Source organism: Nestor notabilis, unplaced genomic scaffold, assembly GCF_000696875.1.
Source record: "Nestor notabilis isolate BGI_N333 unplaced genomic scaffold, ASM69687v1 scaffold33689, whole genome shotgun sequence".
Taxonomy (NCBI): Eukaryota; Metazoa; Chordata; class Aves; order Psittaciformes; family Psittacidae; genus Nestor; species Nestor notabilis.
In genome coordinates, this window is record NW_009945652.1 from 637 (window position 1) to 19,239 (window position 18,603).

Below are 18,603 nucleotides of genomic sequence, written 5' to 3' on the forward strand. Positions count from 1 at the left end.
TTTTTAGAAGGAAGATGGAATAATTTGGTTGCATTCTTTCAGATTTTTTCAATTTTGAGAGTAAAATGCTCCTCTTCCTTTGAATGCTGATAAGCATTGAGATGAAAATAGGTTGTTAAAAGAACAATGGAAAGACTTCTTGTGGAAAATAGAAGTAGAGGAAAGGAAGAGAAAACTAATTCATTATTCAAACTGGCCTTTCAGAGTAATTGCTATCATTATATATTCTCATAGAAAATTTGAACAGTGTTAAGGGAGTTGAAACTTAATTGAAGAAGTAATACTGTAATAGTATGATTGACTACTTTATTTTCAGTGGAGCCAGAGAATTGGGTTTTTGCTACAATAGAGCCTGAAGGAAAACATAAGCCTTTGCAAATAATTTTGAGTTGTTACTAAGTATGGTCATCTTTATAGTAGTTTTTAATTCAGGTTATTTTCATATGTGTTTTAAATGTCTTGCAAAAGTAGTAGTAAACTGTCAACTTCCATACTTGGTATCATTTTTCTAGATAATCTTTTTCAGGGAGGCAAAAAGTACTCTAAGTGTAGTATTAAGAAGGAAATAAAAGAAAGAATTTAATTCGTAAATGGGAGCTTTGCAGTGTAGCGATTACATGATACAGGATTTCATACCATGTCCACAATTCACTAACTTCCTTATATTTTCATGTAGTGACACAAATGAAGTTGATGTTCCCTTGAATACTAGAGTGGGAACAAAACGTTACATGGCTCCAGAGGTCCTAGATGAAAGCCTGAATAAAAACCATTTCCAACCATACATCATGGCTGACATTTACAGTTTTGGGCTGATCATTTGGGAAATGGCTCGGCGTTGTGTCACAGGAGGTAACTTTTAAATATTCTGTATAAAATTTACCAGGTCCTTGTCTCACTTTAATGATACTTGACCAGGAAATTATAGAACAGGCCTGCTATGTCAACAGCCTTGCATTCTCTAGAAGCACTAGTAACAGTCTGTCCAGACTACAGCTTGAAAATCACTGTACCAGACCTTTTTGATTGTTAGAATCAAATCTTGGGCTTTTCTACCTTGCTTAAAAAGCAGAATGCCTGCTCTAGGAAAAATTTGGGATGCAGATGTATTTTACCCCAATGCTGTTAATAAAACTTCTAAAAAGTAATTTGAGATGTTATTCTTTTATTATACTTGTATTTCTGGTGTCATTCAGTTTTTTCCTTACACATGTTTCTGTGACCAGCCCTTTTCTTTTGCTTTTTTGTGACCTTACAGATCTTTACATGTATTCTCTTATTCCATTTTATGCTTTCTCCCTGTTTCTTTGTAGCATGCGATGGATTAGATGTCAAATTCTACACTGGGTATCAAAGTCAAAGGGACTGCAAGGAATTATTGTAGCTATTAAACATAATAACCATAATATTGGAGATTTTCTGCTAAATATCTAATTGTGTAGTGAAATTTGGGGGTTTTACCACAATATAACAGTGTGGTGGGTTTGCCCTGGCATAAAATTAAGTTAACTTTTGCTCCTGGCTAAGGAAATCTGAGAGTAGATACATAGATTTATTTTCTTTTTTTAATGGTTCTTGATCTTTCACAATTATTTGCAGGTATTGTAGAAGAGTATCAGTTGCCATATTATGACATGGTGCCAAATGATCCATCCTATGAGGACATGAGAGAAGTGGTGTGTGTCAAACGCCTACGCCCAGTAGTATCGAATAGATGGAATAGTGATGAAGTGAGTATGCTGAAAGGAAAAATTATTTCAGTTTGTTCCTTTGATATGGAAGGGTATTTAATAAATATTAAAATATTGTAAAATAGGGACTACATTCACACATTCTGATATTTTGATAACCTCACAGGAACAATAGGAGAAAGAAATGTTTGAAATCAACACAAAATACACTATTTTTTATGTATCTTTTCAGGGATCTAAGGGAAAGATACACTTAAGCAGCATCCAAGTGTATGGATACTGCTGTAATTGAGATCTTCTTTTTAGATAGTGGAATATTTTTCAGTTTTGATTGGAGCTGAAACTTAAATGAGTTTTTAATTGGTTTTATTAATCCATGTATATAGCATATTGGTTTGTGGCATAAGGTATTTCATGGAATATGAAGCAATTTCTTTGTGTTTGTAGATTTCCCTTTTTCTTCTTTTTCTTTTTTACTGGTACATTCCAGGGCAAGCCATAATGTAAGTAAAATACTAAATTTAAAACTGTTTTTAAAGGGCCGCAGCTTGAACCAGTAATTAACACATAGCTATTTCACATAGCAAGCTAGATATACCATATCCTTTCTTCCCAAAATCCTTGATTTCATTTAGGAATTGGCAGTTTTTTCTGTATTATTTTTTGACTGCTGAAAGAACTTTACTCTCATTTTCATTTTTAGTGAAATGTGACGAAAGTTCTCTACAGTTTTCCTGCTGTACAGACGGCAGAATCTGCTTATTCCTACCATTGTTGTACTGCTAATCTTGACTTGTAATGATAAGTTCTGGTAATGCATCTTTGTGAAAATAAAGAAACACTTCAGTTAGTTCCAGCCACTGTAATTCTAGGCAGTGAAAGGGAGGACTGGGATGTGGTTGTTGGATGGGGTTGGTTTGTTTGTTTTGTTGGGATTTTTTTAGTTGATCTGTTTATAATATTTTATCAGCAATTTTGCAGAAAATTTAGAAATTGCACCTTTGGACTTAAGACTTCTATAATTTGGACATGAAAGCAAACCAAATTATACACCTCAGATCTATAAGTTGTTACAATAATGTTCCTTTGGTTTTTATTTTACAGTGTTTAAGAGCAATATTGAAATTAATGTCTGAATGCTGGGCTCATAATCCTGCCTCAAGGCTCACTGCCTTGAGGATCAAGAAGACACTTGCCAAGATGGTGGAATCACAAGATGTAAAGATTTGACATAGAAAATTGACATTGGAGAGCAAAGCTGGACTCCTAGATCTTTTCACTCAAACGTGGGTGAGACCTATGTGGAAAGAGGAAATAACTGAGATTCAGTATATTTTCTCAGCACACTTCTACAGGCTGCTAATCAAATCTTTCAGTACTTCGTAGACTGTGATACTGAGAGCCTCTATACACTACGTGCTACGTAAATGGACAGCCTTGATAAAATACACATTTTGGTTTTGTTTGAGCTGCATTGAGACTTCAGTCATACATAGTGAGTCTCCAGTAAAACTCTGGGTACTGAATTGAATGTTCAGATTACAGTGCTTTCTGTGAAAGCCTAACAAGCTATATGGATTCAACAGAGATGGAGAATATAAGCTTTTTTTTTTTTTTTTTGGCCTTCTACCTGATAAAACCTAGTCAGTTCATACCAAGTTTTTGTGAAACAGCCTGTAGGTTATGAATCTGTTTGTGATACTACTCAGTTTAACAGTTCCTTATGCCTTTATGTGTGTGCCAGGATTATTTTGCTGTCATTTGGAATAGATAAGAAAACATTAAATGAACAAAGTTTTATGATCAGGGTTCCATGCATTTTGTAGCTCCACAATCAGAGATTTGCTATAGAATCCTTGCTATTAAGTTATCTTCCTAAATCTCAGTTTTAATTTTATTTCAGTTTTATTTCTATTCTTGTTTTGGTCATAAGGAGAACTGCAAAAACATTAACAAATTAAGGAGTGCCTACCGAAGTCTGTAAAGAGCTGGAAACAATCTGTCTTAGAGGCACAGACTGCTTTGATCATCTCACTTAGTCTGGTGTGCTCCATAATTGGACGACTGTGAAATCTGGCATACTTTTCACAATGCCACACACAACCAGCATTTTTGCTGTTGAATACCTTGCATTCTAACAGAAAGATGGTCGATGACATGTTTTGCCTTTCTCCTTTATTGGGACTCACTGGTAGGTGCTCTGACTTTCTTTCTATACAGGAGGGAATTGGTCAAATGTAGGAGCATGCTTTTTCATCATTCAACAAAACTAGGCAGAAGATAAGTTCTGAAAGGCTCGAGAACAAGTCTAATTTACAGACACAGAAATGGAAGGCAGGAAGCAGGGGCTGGGCACTCAGAAGATTAGACAATGCAGTAAAGGTCAGGACCAGGAGAACTGAATATATGTGAACTGTTAAAGATCCACAACATGCAGATTTTTGAACTGGGTTGCCCTGGTGTAAGTGCAGGAGGCCACATCTGTGGACCACATTGTGGACAGTGACAAAACTCAAGATTTGAGACAAGTTAAGTCAGTGGGTATTTTAAGTTCTAGTTAAGCACACTTGAGACAAATGGCATTGAAAGATAATTTATGAAGATTAAGTTAACGTAATTGCAGAATTTGATCTTATTGTGCCAACTATTTGGCATGTACAGGAAACTCTAGTACCCTCCTTTTCTTCACTGATCCAGACAAGTTGTTTAAAAGCCAGAACCCCTCCGTGAGGTTACTGCTAAGCAGAATTACTGATTCATAACTCCTTCGGCACTTCTACTTTGAAGTTAGAAAACAGTACCATAACTCAAGTTGAAGCTTCAAATGCGTGAATTGTCTGAAGAATGAACACACAGTATTGGAACCGTTGCATTGAACCTATTTGATAATTTAAGTGCCTATAACTTTGTACTGTAAATCTTGTTCTAGATAACTTTAAAAAGGGAAGTTATTTATATGGTGTGTTTTGTGCTTTCCTTAAAAAAAAAAAAATCAACCACCTAGTTCTAGGTACATGTGTACAATTAGATACATGCACAAACACACATACGCCACAGTCAAGATTTGAAGAAAAAAAGTTAGGAATAATATTAAAATTGATGAAAAATGTTAAAACTTCAGATTGATTTATGCCATATTATTTGTTGTCTTAAAATATGTACATGGAAATTGTTTTGACGTATGTTTATATTTCCCTTGAAAATACAACTAAGAGAAAACAATGTAATGCAGAACTAATGTGATTTGTGAACAGTTACAACCTTCTAACATTTTTTGTGTTGTTGTAATTCTGTAGTTCACATAATGTAAATGGTCAGGCAAAAGATTGCAGTATTTTTTATTTTCTATTGTGATGTACAGACTATTTAACTGTTCTACATATTTTATAGAAAACTAGCTATTTCGAGGGGCTTTTTTTTTTTTTTAATAAAGTCATTACTTTTGTTCAGTAATGCCTTTAAGTATTAATATGTATTCTGGCTGAGAAGTTCATAGGTGTGTCAACTATGGTTTTAACTTATTTGAAAACAGCAGAAGATATATGATATTGTACCACAATCCTCATGATAAAGGGCTTTTTAAAAAAACATTTTTCCGTCCATTGCCAAGAAATGTGTGATGAGTTTGCAATTGTTAATCGTGTCTTCGCACATAATTTTTGCACAGGTAGTTGGAAAATATTTGGTATGAGCCAAAAAACATAAGGGATAAGCTTTTATTTTTTTCCTTCTCTAGGATTTTTATCAATAAGAAGGAAAAATGTTTAGGTGCCCTCCTAGTGTAAACTTTCAGAGCAACGAGGTCTATTTAAATTAGCCAATTCCTATTTAGAATCTTTAGAAGTTGCCACAGCATTATTAGCTGTGAACTTGTGAATTTTTTTAATTCATTTTTCCCAAGTGTTCAGGAAGCCACTGCTGGAGGTGTGAATTTTGAAAATTTGAACTTACTCACTTATTTTCTTCTCTATTGTTAGGCATTTGCAAGGCAAGAAGATGCTGGTCTTTGGTAGACATCATAAGACCTAAATTGGTTTACACATTAACTTTATCACAGAAGAAGTGAGCTGACTGCTGCAAAGATCTTGGAGAGAAGAAAAATAATTTTGCCTTAAGCTTTAACCTTAATTTTTTCAGTGCTTCAGTTACTAGGTTCATACTCAAACAGTTTTCATTGTCCTGAACAGGAGTGCTAGGTCTTCAGCGTTCCTTGATTCCCTGATACTCCAAAAAATGTTACTGGTAAAGGATCTGGTTGCATAAAGCACTTGAGCACATACCTACATTCCATGCAATGTCAGCCACTGTTTGGAGCCTAAATATGTCCATACTGGTATTATAATTATCTGGAGGGGGAAAACCCCCAACTTTCAGTCAAAGCTAGCCCATGAATTTTTATATGATATTAAGCATACTTATGCAGATTCTGAAGCTAAGTTGTTGCTTTATGCAATACTGTAGTTCAGAAGCCTTTAAGGTCAGGGAGGGTAATAGGAGTCTTCTGTTGAAATATGATTAATGTCACTTTGGTCAAAATTTTAAGCATTTGTCATTTAAAAAAAAAAAAAAATCCCCCAAAACTGGCAAATGTGCCCTCATTTTTTGTTGTTAATAAAAATCAAAATATCTTGGGGAGTGTCAGAACTGTGCCTTGGAAGTTCTTAAACACACACGGGGGAGGGATTTTTGTCTTTATTTAACCTGCTCCATGTGATTTCAGTTACGTGGGAGTTACTTATATAATTCTTATCGTTAAAACAACTGAAAGGAAATTTTTTTGTGTTCCTTGGTAACTTGTAAATTCCACAAGAAACATGATATTCCTACAGAAAAATGTAGGTTTACATTTTGAGTTTGTTCTGAGTTTTACTCAACATGTAATTTTTCCTGAGGTTTTTTCCAAGAAACTGACAGTTTTCCCAATATCCATCACGTTTTCCCAAGTATTTTCTTAATTAGTCTATTTTGAGGTATTACTAAAATGTAAAATTAGTATTTTAGGTTACCTCCATAGTAGTCTTGAATCCAATTTTAGATCTTGATCTAAATGGCCATTTGAATGTGTTTATAAAACAAATAATTTGGATATATTTCACCTACTCTATCTCACAGTCTGTTTTCTAATGGTCTAAAATGTTTTAAAAGCAAAGATACTAAATTAAAAGGTATTCCTTTGCTATTGCAGATATTTTTAAAGGGAAGTTACATGCTCATCTTCTGACAGATATTAAAGTGATTTAGCACTTCCTCATTCTTCTGACAGTGCCTCTGAAGTCAAAAGCCTTTATCCACGATCTTTATTCCAAATAGGAGTGATGTCTAAAAATGGCTGGCAGTGTTGCATAGTACAGTGCTTTATGGGGACATGGTGTATTAGCCTTGGTTGGTGTAGCAGAAGTGGATTGCACATTACTTCTAATTTCTGAACAAATCTCATGTAATTGTTGCTTTGTACTTTTTTTACTGTTCAATGCAGTTATAGAAGCCCACATCATGTAGTGACATTTGTGCTCTGACATGCCATGCCCAAAATGAAATGTACTATATTGTATACAAGAAGAATAAATAACATTGTAGTTAACCTAGAGAAGATGTAAATAAAATATGAAAGAAGAGTGGAACAAGACAAATGGTCACACTCTTGTGTGTGTTATATGCCAGAAGTGTAGAATACTCCTCTAAAAATGTAACACACTAATGTATTTTGTACAGCATCTGCTTTAGAAGGTGCCTTATTAAGTTTACCATGAATTGCTTGTTCTGTACACAGATCATGTCCAATGTATCATTTTTAAGTAAATAACCTTATTTTAGTACACATTAGTAATGTGTTTTGTTACTATTAAGATTTTGCCTTAAAATGTAATGACTTGGAAATCGTAATACTGTAACTAAATAATTCTCTACTTTTTAATACCTTGTTTGTGGTCTCATCTCCAGTGTCCTTCCCCACTGCCCCGTCTTTGAATAAGTTGTCAATGATCGCTTTTACTGTTAAGTGGTGTTCAGAATTATTTGGTGCTCTCTGTTCCTTGGACTAAATTTGGGCGTAACAGTAAACCAATGTTTCCTTCTCATGATTTTTATCCGTATCTTACAGCAAAGCCAGAGGCAAGTCAAAATTGTACAGTTCTTTTATTTGAACATATCCAAGTTCACTACATCTTGGTTTTATCCATATCAATTTGCCTTAAGCTTATGAAGGAAAAAGAGAAAAAGGAATGGGGGAATTCTGAAACTGTTTTTTATTCCCTCTGTATATGACATTCTTTCTGTGCAGTGATATCAAAATTAAGAGATTTGAGATGAAACAGTTAATTAATAATACTTCTAAGCTGTTGCTTACAAAATTATGCTGATGTTTCAGTATAGCCTACTGAATTCACTCTTATGATTCAAGCAAATGAAGACCAGTCAAGGGACTATCCTACAGATAAGATACACAGTTCTGTAAAATCTCAGAATTTATTTTCTCATTGTAGAAATGTATCAGCTACTTTTTGCTGTAGAGTTCACTTTTAATTTGCAAGCAGGGAGAAGTAAGATCAATTTCTCTTCTCTTTTTGTCTTCGGTGAGGAATAACACGAGCTTTAAAGGTATTTTTTAGAGTAGCTATAAAGTTTTGATATCTGAACATCATATAAACTGTTATCACTTTGTAATAACACCTTTTCCCTCCCCATAAAGTCAAGTCTAAAATTCTTGCAGTAGAGTTCTGGAAAATACAGTAGAAGACTAGACTGCATGTAGTTTCAAACCTGTTTTTTCCTAATAGGTAATACCAGGAAATTCGGCTGCACGAAGATTTGGTTTCTTTACAATTAGTATCTTGGCAAAGTAAACTTTTTCTTATGGTTGCAGCTGTTGTGTAGTTTGTGGAGTCTTTCCACTGATTACACTGATCGTGATTGGATTGAAAACGGGGATTTTTATATTAGTTTTACAGGGGGATATAATGAATGTACTGAGGGTAACTGTTTGCACCCTTCTCGCTTCGACGAGCAGGGTTGTTTTTCGCCCCTAATGTTGCTTCTTGAAATGACCACAGGATGGTGCTATATCCTAAAGATAGAAAGATTCTTTTGAAAAACTCGTGGCCGGTGTGTGTGATAGGTGAAAATGAGTTCTACTGCCTGCTAATAATAAATATCAGAATGTCATCGTTTATGCATGATTATTTTTGTACTCTTTATAAAAATCATTTGTGTATTATTGTTTTTTACCTCTTTATAAAATGTGTTACTGATGAGCTTGCATCAGTAAGAACTGAAACAGCTATATCCAGTGACATGTGTAAAGATCCCACACGTATATTTTGCATGCAAGCCAAAAAGCATACTGCGTAGTTGAACTGAATCACAAGCTTTTTGAATAAATTGCAGACATATCACTTTCATAAAGAATCGGATTGAAATCTATTAGTTGGATTAATCCCTTCAGCAGCTTTGTCTTCACCTCTTCCCAAAATACCACTTCAGTCTTTCTTGCTGATGTTAAGGTAGCTAAGTCAACACCAGCTGTGAATCTGAGTCATGAGAGGACCACAACTGTGGTTGACCACCTCATTCAAAAGGGGTGACCACTGTGGACTTCAGAGACTGGCTTGATACGGATTTACGAAATGAGTTCAGATGCATCTGACTGCAGAATCCAGGTATTGATGGATCTACAGAAAATAAAATTGTTTATTATGCAGTGGGTACTTGCATTTTGAGTGAAGTGAGGCGATCATCTTAGTAATGGAAAAGAAAAAAAATAGGAGATTTTAATTTTATAATGTGAAGTACTATAAGATACTAACTATTCATAAGGCCGTAGAAATTTCAATAACAAAATAAGTATGTGAAGGCATTAAGAGGCACAGTTTTTTCTCTTCTTTTTTTTATCTTTTTTATAAAGCTTAGTGGCTTGATTTGGAAATCCAGTCTTTTTAAATAGGAGGCTCAGATAGATGATATGTATCACTGGATATCTTGGAATGAACATACATGTTTCTGTGCCTGTCGGTGCATGGCTGAAGCTGCCATCAGGCATGCTAGACTAGTTGGTCTGCAATGAGATAAACTGAAGCAACTTGTCTGCTCTTACAGGCAGCTCTTCTTTCCTAATGCCTATGGTCAACTTCAGTGCGTTTTTCATGTTTGAAAATCCCCCTGTTCTTAATCAACTGAGCCAACCAGTAGCTGTTTTAAATTGTCAGTTAATCATCCTTGTCTGCTTGCCATTTTTGTGGCAAATTTTTCTTTAGGTCCTAATCTGGAGTCTCTTGTCTCCTCATTAAAATGGTGTCCTCTAGTTTATTGCCTAAAAATGCAGGTCATGGTGATGTGGATATGTTAATCTTTAGGGGGAGGGGGGAAGCCAAAGAAAAACCCCAAACCACAAAACAAATGTTTGTGGGAGGGTTTAAAGACATTCATACTGGTAGTCAAATAGATTGCTTGTATGTGAGAGGTGGTTTAGATCAAAGTTTATTAAAAAGCTGATGTATTAATTTAAAAAAAACACAACCTTTTAAGCTTAATCATCTTTCTCTTGGCACTTGAGAAGGAAGTCAGGCTTCCTGGCTTATGCATCCAATAGAATGTTTTAATTCATTATATGTCATTGGTTTTTTGCTTCATAGTCTAAAAACGAGTCTTACGATCAAGTATGTCATCTTTGTATATGCAGGTGGCTAACTTCAGCACATATTTGAAGAACACAAATATAAAAACATCCTTACAATAGCATTGTGTTCACTCTGGAGTTGCTGATCTCAGAACTTGTTCGGCTTATTCAACAAAAGTAGACTCTGGTAAGCAGGATACCAAACCTGTAAAAGTCCTGTCTGTGTGAACTGCTATCCTATCTACCATGTCCTTTTCCAAATAGCTGGTTTTCAGTCCAGGTGAAGTTTTCTATCAAGCTTTAAAAACAAGCAAAGTGATTTTAAATACCTATGTCTCCTGTCTGTATTTAGTTGTGGAACTTGACTGGTAGCTGCATAATTGGTGTGCACTGGAGATGGGATGTTCCTTGAGATACCCAGGCCTAGGCAGCCCACATAGCTTGGCATTGCAGAACGATGCCACCACAAAAGTCCATGATTGGAGGACCACTGGCAAAAACATGTGGAACAGCCCAGTATAGTAGCTTTGTATTGAAAGAACCCTATCTCACAATTTGATGCTTTTCTTCCTTTTTGAGATTACACCTGTTCAAATTTTTCTTCTTTTCTTCCCTCAGATATTCAAGCAATCTGTGGGACAGAAGATGACACTGAGCTTGCAGGCACTTTGTGCTACCTGATGCAGAGCAGCGCAAGATGCGGCTCTGTGCTAGATAAATGGCAGACTTGGCCCATTAATCTCATGTGAAAATCGGCACTGGCTAGGAGTAGATGTGAGATCATTTTTAGTCATTTTCTTTGTTGGATTTTTCAGGATCAAGAATAACAGTCTTCTCAGCAAGTTGGTAGCGGAAACTGCTTTGTAGCTTTATTTCAAAAGATACGTATACTGTTGTCTTGAGTGCAATGTGTATTGGTACCAATGTGTGGTTTTGAACAATTCTGTGGTTTAATGTTGCTCAGAATACAAGTAGGTGGGGAGAAAACCCCTTAGTAGCAGGATAGATTTCTGTTAGAAAATGCTACCTTAAAAGGGCATAAAATATATAATAATAATAATAATAATTTATCTCTTTCATGAAAAATATTGGGAATTTCTAAATGCACTTCATTTTGGCAAAATTAGTAGTCTCAATATTGTTTTGTAAGGCATTAGGATAGACAGGGAAAAATACCAAAGTAATTGAACTACTTTAAAATGAAAGCCTTTTGGATATTTTATTTGTCAGAAGAAAAGTTTAGGAGATGACCAGACATGGTAATCTTGAGATTTTGGAAATTCAAAAAAACTCCACAGTTCAGAAATTCTACTATTTGGTTTATTCTAATTATATATTTAATTTATAGTCAACAATTACGGCAGACCAATGAGCTTGCCTTTTTGCTGTTAGTTTTATTTGCTTGTTTGCTTGGACTGTTTACTAAATGCTGAATTCTGGGCTAAATTCATTATATTCTCCAGGACCATCTTTAGAAATAAACTGCATTTTGAACAATATTTTTTGATATTGTTGACATTTTCCTAATGTCTAAATGTAGATGTAATTAGTCTTAACACTGTTATATTACTATTACATTTTTGCAGTGTAGTTGAAATACAGCACAGGCTCAGAAGCAAAAAGACTGTGGCATTTCTAAGATTCTTGCTTACGAATACTAGCACAGGGTATGTCTTACTGGGTTTGATGGATGTCTCTTAGCCTTCTCGTGCACAGGGTGACACACTGAATTGGAGTTAAGTGGCAGAAGTTTCCAAGACAGTCTGTGACTGCCTGTGGTCCACAGAGCACTAAAAGGTAAAATTGTCCTGGCTTTTTGGTTTTAAGCCACTATTCACAAAATATGAGATTTGATACATGCAGTCCTTCCTAAAAATCTTCTCCTTGCAGTGGTGGGGGTGTTTGCCATGGGAGGATACTCTTTTGCCAGGGGAAAGGAGAAACTATTTGTTTTCTAAGTGAAGAAAATCCTACAAAGCATTTTTTCTAATGAGGTGCAGTTCTCACAGTGGAAGGATTTGGGAATGTGTGCACTGATACATTTGGAGTTCAAACCATTAGCTTATCATTTGAAAGAAAATCCCATTGCTGCTCATAAGCAACTAATCAAAAGCCAAACACTTCCAGAAAAGAAGCATGAAGACAAATCTAGGGTAATGCTATGTTTAAACACATGCGGTAGGATTGAATGCATCACAGATGAAGCAATAGTGAATTGATCCATTGCATCTATGGAAAGATATCAGTAAAACAAAATGTCACTATTCAAGTTTTAAATACTAGAAAACCACCCATTGTTGTCCCAGGTGGACTCCGTTTCACTACAGAGCCCTGGAGCAATTCAAAGCATACTTTCTCCCCTTTCTCCATTTCTGCCATAGCAAAAGTAGTCATGGTGTTCCCATTTGGTGTTTTCCTCTGGCTACTTGAGAGAGTTCTTTTGTACCCACGGCTAAAGGAGAGTTGTCCTAATGCTGGTCCTGAACTAAACTCCACAGAGATGACAAACAGGTAGACACCTTTATGCGGAGCTTTGAAGTAGCCATGTTCAGGGAAATAGCTGTTTCCATAATTGAGGTAAGTTTCATTAAACCTCAGAGTTTTCTCTTTATCCTTTCCTTCTGAGAATCCCACATGGAATGCCACCAATGAGTCTGAAAAAGAAAGAGGAACAGGATTTTAGCAGCAGGCGCTTCTTTCCCTGGAATCATCAGTGGTGGAAGATAAGTTGAAGCCCTATAAAGCCTAATTTCTGTATGCTCCTTTGCAGAGCTAAATGCTTGAAGTGGGTATGTGCCTGGGATTAGATCAAATGGTTCCCGGGAAATATCTGAACCACTAGTCTTGGAAAAGTATAGGCCTGAGACTATCTGGGGCGGGGGGGAGGGAGGGGAGAAGCACTTTTGTTGTTGTTGTCCTAAAAGAGAATGAGTTAGAAATACATTCTGTGCTTATTCAGTCTCAACTACAGTTTTGAAGCACAGATACCTAAAGGGGCTGATCTTTGCTCTACATTTTTGTCTGTAACGAGGGCTACAATTGTAAAAGCTGGTGCTAAGACTGGTGGTTGTAATTACCAGGTGCTTATGGCCATGCGTTTACAGGGAAAGGGAAGTGGCCAGTCACTGGCCAGAAGTATAAGCTGAAAACTTGTCTCTGAAGCTTAGGCGTAAGAGAGAGTGTGCTGTCTAGTCAATCCTCCCTGTTCCACTTGTGCAAATTAGAGCAGTTTGTCTGATGTATCTGTCCTCATTAGGAGGTGTTTTAGTGTTTTGTGTACACTCCTTCCAGACTCAAATAACAGCAAAAAGAAACAAGACCAGGAACCCTAGCACTTCCCGTCAGCTTCAAAAAAGAAAACTGGTATTGCGTTAACATGAGCATCTACAAACAAAATTGGTGTTCTGAACATCTAAAGCTGAATTAGTTCAAAGCCAGCTTCCCAGTAGCTATAATGGATGTGATTTTATTGTCCTAAAAGTGCAGCAGTGTATCAGATTGGTTCTCACTCAAACTGCTTATTCTGATGGAGGGGAGGATGTAAATAATATCAGAATTTCTCCCTCCAGCATCCCACAGGATATCTGGCAGGCCTTACAACTAATATGCTGTATGTGTGGAACCTGCAGCAGGGCCCAGAAAGCAGCTAGACTTGCGCATGAAGAGGTAAAAGAGCCTACCTTTTCCCAAAAGTTCTGTCTGCACTGTATTTCTTCCAGTTATCATTTGCGTGTTTTCTCTGTGTTTCTCAGGCTTTTTCTTGTCTCTTTGCTTGTCTTGAACTTTCTGTTGCCTTCTCACTTTTCTGGTCAGCATTGACTGAATCTTTGTAACATCCAGACTTACATTTGAGGCAGCTAACTCTTCATCACTTCCAAATAGCTTTTTAAAAATCAGCAGATGTTCCTCCAGTTTCTGTTTGGTGGTTGCTAAATCTGCTGAAAGAATTTCCACAGAAATGTTGAGTGGCTCAATTGCATTTGATATTGTATGATTGCAGCAGAGATTCATGTCACTTCTGGATTCATGCCTCTTGATTGCCAGGCTCAGGTGTTTGATATCATTCTTCAGAGTCATGATATCATTATAAGCTGAGCTATCCAATGAGTCATCTTTGGCAGCCTCATAGTTAGGTTCCATATGTTCTAGGATGCTGTGGTGACTACTAGCTTCATCTAGGGTAGAGGATGTTTGTGTTTCTTCTTTGGGATGCTTAGGAAATGTATGGCCATCATGATTATTCTGTTGACCTCTCTCCAAATGGTGAAATCTCTTTGTAAGTGATTCTAAAGTCACATTTTGTTCTTGGAGTTTACCTGAGATATGTCTGAGAGATTCTTGCAGCTGAAATACTGACGATATTAGGATACTAGGATCTTCTTCAAACAAGACTTCCATAAATTCTTCCCCCAGTAAAGCCTCCAGTGCTGCTTCATGCCTCATGGCATCTTCCAAAAGGGAGCCAAAAGAACTGTTGAGATATTTGATGTGCCGATGAATTTCTTCATCTTTTTTCTTCAAGAAGCCTATGTCTTCTGAAACAGCCACAACTTGTGACTGAAGCTGTCTGTTTTCTTCTTGACGGAGATTAAGGGACTGATAGATAGATGGAAAAGCTGAGGAGAGCTCTTCAATTTCATTCCTCAAGAGATCTCTGAAAACTGACTCTAGGTGCCTCATATCCTTTAGGTTTGATTGGGTGCCTTCAAGGGAATAAGTGATATTATTTAAATCTTCTTCCAGTATATCAGTGTCGGAAGATACTCTCTGGCAGTTACATTCCTCCATGTACCTCAACAGATCTGAATAGTTTTCGCGAAGATTTGAGAGAGTATAATTGAGCTCTGATATCTGCTGCTCCGTAGCTGCTTTGTTTTCTTCCATAATAACTGATTTCTCTGTTAAAGTTATTAAAACATCTTCTGGCCTATACTTTGAGATATTTTTTTTTAACTCCTTAAACCACCTCTCTAAAACTGCAATATTCTGAAAGGCCACATCTGACTCCATGTAAAGTTCTTTCAGCTGCTTTGCATGCCCTGCCAGAATCTCATTTATTTGTCTGATGCTTAACTGGGTATTTTCATCTTTGGGACTGTGATGTGAGGAGAGTTCTGTTAAATTTTTTTTCAAAGTCTCAAATTTATTTTCAAGATTGTTTTGCTCCTGTTTCATGCTTTCCATGCTGTTGTTTAAAGCTAAGAAATGGGACTGCTGTATCTTGTGAAACTTCTTGAGCTTTGTGTCAGTATCTGCCTTGATCATGGTGAGATTATAGTGAATATTAGCCTGCTGCCTTTGCAAATGGTTCTCTATATCTTTTTTCACCTGATCAACTTTCACTACATTTTCTTGGACTTTTGATTCAAATTTAGTTCCCAGCTCCTGGAATTCCTTCTTGGGCACAGTGCTCTCTTGGAATCTTTCTATGCTTTTCTTGTTGGCTTCGACGTCATGGGACAGGTTTCTTACCATGTTCGAGAGGTTCTGTAAGCTTCTGTTGAAGCTTGCCCACATTGGGTTAAAATGTTTCTTTAGAAAATTCTCCACATGGGGAAACAAAACTTGCTGCAGAAGCCTTTCCTGTGGATCTATTAACACAGGTTAAAAAAAATAATCATTAAATTTAAATTCTGCTTTTGGGACACCAGGGTACCAGGGTTACTCACGTATGTATTTTTCTATAGCAACTACCATCTCGCTCCCCAGAAGCTGACCAAATGTTAAACTTTGATAATTGCAAAAATAGCCTAACTCTAAATCAAGGTTACTGTGAAGACACGGTGTCTCCGAGTCTGCAGACATTAACCTGGATACATATTGACTGCCCCATTTAAGGCACAAAAATACTGCATTTCAAACCTCTGGACAAGCAGTTTTGTAAGTGGCCATAACGGCCCATTTTCAACATAGTTCTTAGCTGGTAGGCTCTTGTTTGTTTGACTGTCTCATAATGGCGGTGTTCTTCTGATGCTTTCTACAAGGCCCTACTTCACAAAGTTATCCCACATCTTAACAGCTGAATATTCCAGGTCAGGACTAAGTAACTTGAAAAATCTGTAAAGTATCTGTACTAGGTGTGAATTATACTAAGTCTGGATTTCTAACTTTAATGTTCAAACTTGAATGCCTTGACATTGACTGAGGACAATAGCCTGAGTCATTAGAAAATATTTCTGTGGGATGGTGGCTGGTAGGTCAAGTTGGCTCTTTTTCCCTCACTCCTGTATACAGCGGGAATAATGTTCCAGAGAAGGGCGGAATGCTACATTTTTTACATACACCAGTCTGATATTCCACACAACAGGGTATATAGCATGAGTATGAAAATAGAACAAAACCCAAATCTAAACTCTGCATCCCCATAAAATAAGCCGTAGAAGCAGAATAGTAAGCTAACAGATCTTAAGTATAAGCTACGTCTTTATTCTGTGGTTAAGGCACATTCTGAAATACTACGAAAGTGCAAAGGAATCTGCTTTCATCTCATTTCCCATTTCATTCTTGAATTTAATTCATTTGTATAGGGATTGCACTAATTTTTTTCTCTCTTTAGAAGCAACCCCCAGACTAAGGAATATCGGGGTAGTTTTGTTTTCCAGTTTTCTTTCCGACCTGCGTGGCTTTACAGGGCCTGTTGGTAGGCTGTGTCAGACCTCTCACCTGAATTGCTCTGGTTCACTTCTAACACCATGCTTGTACCGTTGTTTTCAAATATTCTCTGTAAGTCACCTAAGTTGCTGACTGCTTGATGAATATCACTTTGAAGATCATCCAGTAAAGCCTCATGATTTTGAATGACTTCCAACATTTCTCTTGAATCCACTGATGTTGACACTAATCACAAGATTAAAAAAACAAAGTCATGCAACTGAGTGCAGCGACCAGGCGACAGGACAGGTATTCCTACAAGACCTCTGAGAACACCTGGGTGCTTTCTGCTCTGAAAATTTAAGGGGGTTGTTGATTTCTAGCACCTGAACTTGTGATTTCTTTGCAAATTTTTTTTTCCCCAACAGTTTTGAAAACCTAATATATTTAAATATTGACAGAACTTAAGCCACACTAGCCATGGTGGCAATAAAATGCTCTTCATTAAAAATCTACCCATGCCATAAAAATGTGTGGAGTAATAACTCCTTTCAAGCTGTTGACTGAAAGGGTAGCAAAGTTTAACAACCCAGGATAAAAGGAGAGGATGAAAGAGTAATTGAGGTGTTCCACTAAGGAATCAGAAGCATAGGATGTAAGTGTCATAGCTGACTCACTGAGGGGCCCTGTAAGTGATATTATTTTAAATAAATACCTGCTAATTTAGTTTTCAAAGTGTACACTGAGAGTTGCAGAAACTGGTATATCCCAGCTGTGCCAGCCTGGGGGCTGCTTACCCACCAGGGTTACCTTTGACCTTTAAATCTAATGTTTTATAAACTTGTGTAAAGCAACCGCTTGTTCACACAATGCTGAGAGCATAATGTGAAGAATATTCCTTCAGAGCTGCAATGCTGCCCTACAGACAATTGCTAGGACATACTCAATAACACTTCAAACCACACCATTTCCCAGAAGGAAGGAAAGGTCCTTCTTGGATACTTGGATTGGTAGAAATATCTCAGTGCCTGACATATGACTCGATGGTACCTTATAACAATAATATCAAAGCTCTCTGAAGCAGCATGTTGAATAGATTATTGTCCTGTTAGACTTCTGAGCATGGTGCGCTTTCCTGTGAACCCACTTAGCAGAACAAGGGGTTGAACATCCATGCCATCGGAAGGTTTCACACTCTGTACCAGCTGGCATTCTTGCTAGGTATCACTGACGACCAGGCAGCATACAACTTTGAAACTTCTAGATGTTTTTTCTAGAGCATCCATGTAGTGTTACAGCAAAAGCCCTTATGTATGCCAAAAAATGTAGCTGTGTAAAAGCCTTCCCAAATAATGCTTTCATTAGAGATACTGTTCGTACTTTCTCCTGTTAAAATTGCAGTTAAAAAATACATCTCTCTTTCTGATCAGTGACTGAGAGGTAAAAAAAATGGCAAGCAAAATGACTTGAAGCACATACTGTGGTTTGAGAACTCCTCTTCTCGCCGTTCTTCAGTTTGATTTCCTGGCACCGGAATAAAATTAGGATCTGCAATTGAGATGGAATAAACCTGTAAAAATATTTTAGACACAGAAACTACTACAGTTTAGCAAGGCAATGCAGGGCAATTTCATCTGTAGTGTAACTGATGTGGAGACAGGCTTCTGCATTGCAGGTTTCTTAGGGGAAGAACATCTTTTCTGGGGGGGT

At 36.8% G+C, this 18,603-nt stretch overlaps 2 protein-coding genes across 2 annotated transcripts in view; one reads left to right on the top strand and one right to left on the bottom strand.

Annotated features, from left to right (window-relative positions):
• BMPR1A (bone morphogenetic protein receptor, type IA) overlaps positions 1–3,195 on the top strand; it is a gene marked incomplete at its 5' end in the record, with an annotated part of 3,586 nt that extends 391 nt beyond the window's left edge. The window contains 3 exons of the mRNA XM_010022959.1: positions 677–852; positions 1,600–1,730; positions 2,796–3,195. Of these exons, the coding sequence (XP_010021261.1) occupies positions 677–852; positions 1,600–1,730; positions 2,796–2,921 (433 nt within the window). The remainder of the gene's footprint in view (positions 1–676; positions 853–1,599; positions 1,731–2,795) is intronic.
• A 9,258-nt stretch (positions 3,196–12,453) lies between these two features.
• Positions 12,454–18,603, bottom strand: part of MMRN2 (multimerin 2) — a 19,733-nt gene continuing 13,583 nt past the window's right edge. The window contains exons 4-7 of the mRNA XM_010022960.1: positions 18,373–18,441; positions 16,966–17,139; positions 13,983–15,893; positions 12,454–12,956 (exon numbers count right to left, since the gene is read on the bottom strand). Of these exons, the coding sequence (XP_010021262.1) occupies positions 12,568–12,956; positions 13,983–15,893; positions 16,966–17,139; positions 18,373–18,441 (2,543 nt within the window). The 3' untranslated portion in view covers positions 12,454–12,567. The remainder of the gene's footprint in view (positions 12,957–13,982; positions 15,894–16,965; positions 17,140–18,372; positions 18,442–18,603) is intronic.